Source organism: Mesitornis unicolor, unplaced genomic scaffold (genome assembly GCF_000695765.1).
Source record: "Mesitornis unicolor isolate BGI_N332 unplaced genomic scaffold, ASM69576v1 scaffold24535, whole genome shotgun sequence".
Taxonomy (NCBI): Eukaryota; Metazoa; Chordata; class Aves; order Mesitornithiformes; family Mesitornithidae; genus Mesitornis; species Mesitornis unicolor.
This window is the reverse complement of record NW_010186500.1, coordinates 4,067-4,958: the sequence shown is the minus strand read 5'-3', so window position 1 is coordinate 4,958 and position 892 is coordinate 4,067. Positions and strand designations below refer to the sequence as shown.

The window sequence follows — 892 nt, the reverse complement described above, 5'->3', positions numbered from 1 at the left end:
GCTCGGAGCCGCTGCCAGGGCTCTGTCTCCAGTGGTTGCTGTCCTGGCTTCGCCTCCGGCTCCGGGACAATGGCTTGTGGTGGCGGCGGTCATCCTGGTGGTGGCCAGAGCTCCTCTCGCTGGACGAGTCCCCGTCGTAGCCCTGGCTGTGGTCCAGGTCATCCCGGGAGCGGTGCAGGGCTGGATCCGCACCGTGCGACCCGTGGTCCTCGTCCGAGTCATAGCGCCTGGGCGCAGTGGGGGACCCGGGGCTGCTCTTGCTCACAGGGACGTGGACTGTCCTCGGTCTTTTTAGTGTCTGCAGGTGCAAAGTGAAAAGGAGAGGATAGTGGGTGCGGCCATCCCTGCCAGGAGATGTTTCTACAGCAATTTTCAAGCCCCAGAAGGGATCCCCAGGGTGTGTGGGACAGGGGAGCCAGGGCAGGGACAGGCACGATGCTGTCCCATGTACAACACCAGCCCTTGTCCTGTCAAACAGCACACTCACGATGTTGGCGATCTTGCCACAGGTTTTAAGTGTCTGGATGGCAAAGGAGGACGAGACATTGTCCATGGAAAGGCCGTTCACCATCACAATGTGATCCTTCCTCCTGGGAGGGAAAATGCAGCCGTGGCTCTGACTCAGGCACAGCTCCCAGCCGGGGGAGCTGGCAGGGTGACAAGGGCGCCTGTTGCCCCAGGGTGACTGCATCACAGCCAGGCAGGGTGGCAGCAGTGCTGGCCCTGTCCCAGCAGGAGCAATTCGCTGCCCTTCGCATCCCCACTGGCAGTGAGCGCCCACCACGTCCCCACGTTCCTGTGCACTCACTGGAGCTGGCCCACTGCCGGTCCCCCCGACACCACATCCGAAACGACCACCGCTGTGTCCCCGGTCACCCTGTTGGGATGGTCC

The 892-nt window shown here is 63.0% G+C and overlaps 1 protein-coding gene across 1 annotated transcript in view; it reads right to left on the bottom strand.

Moving 5' to 3' along the window:
• TJP3 (tight junction protein 3) overlaps positions 1-892 on the bottom strand; it is a 7,242-nt gene that overhangs the window by 6,181 nt on the left and 169 nt on the right. The window contains 3 exon segments of the mRNA XM_010185177.1: positions 2-298; positions 488-590; positions 809-877. Coding sequence (XP_010183479.1) covers positions 2-298; positions 488-590; positions 809-877 — 469 coding nt within the window.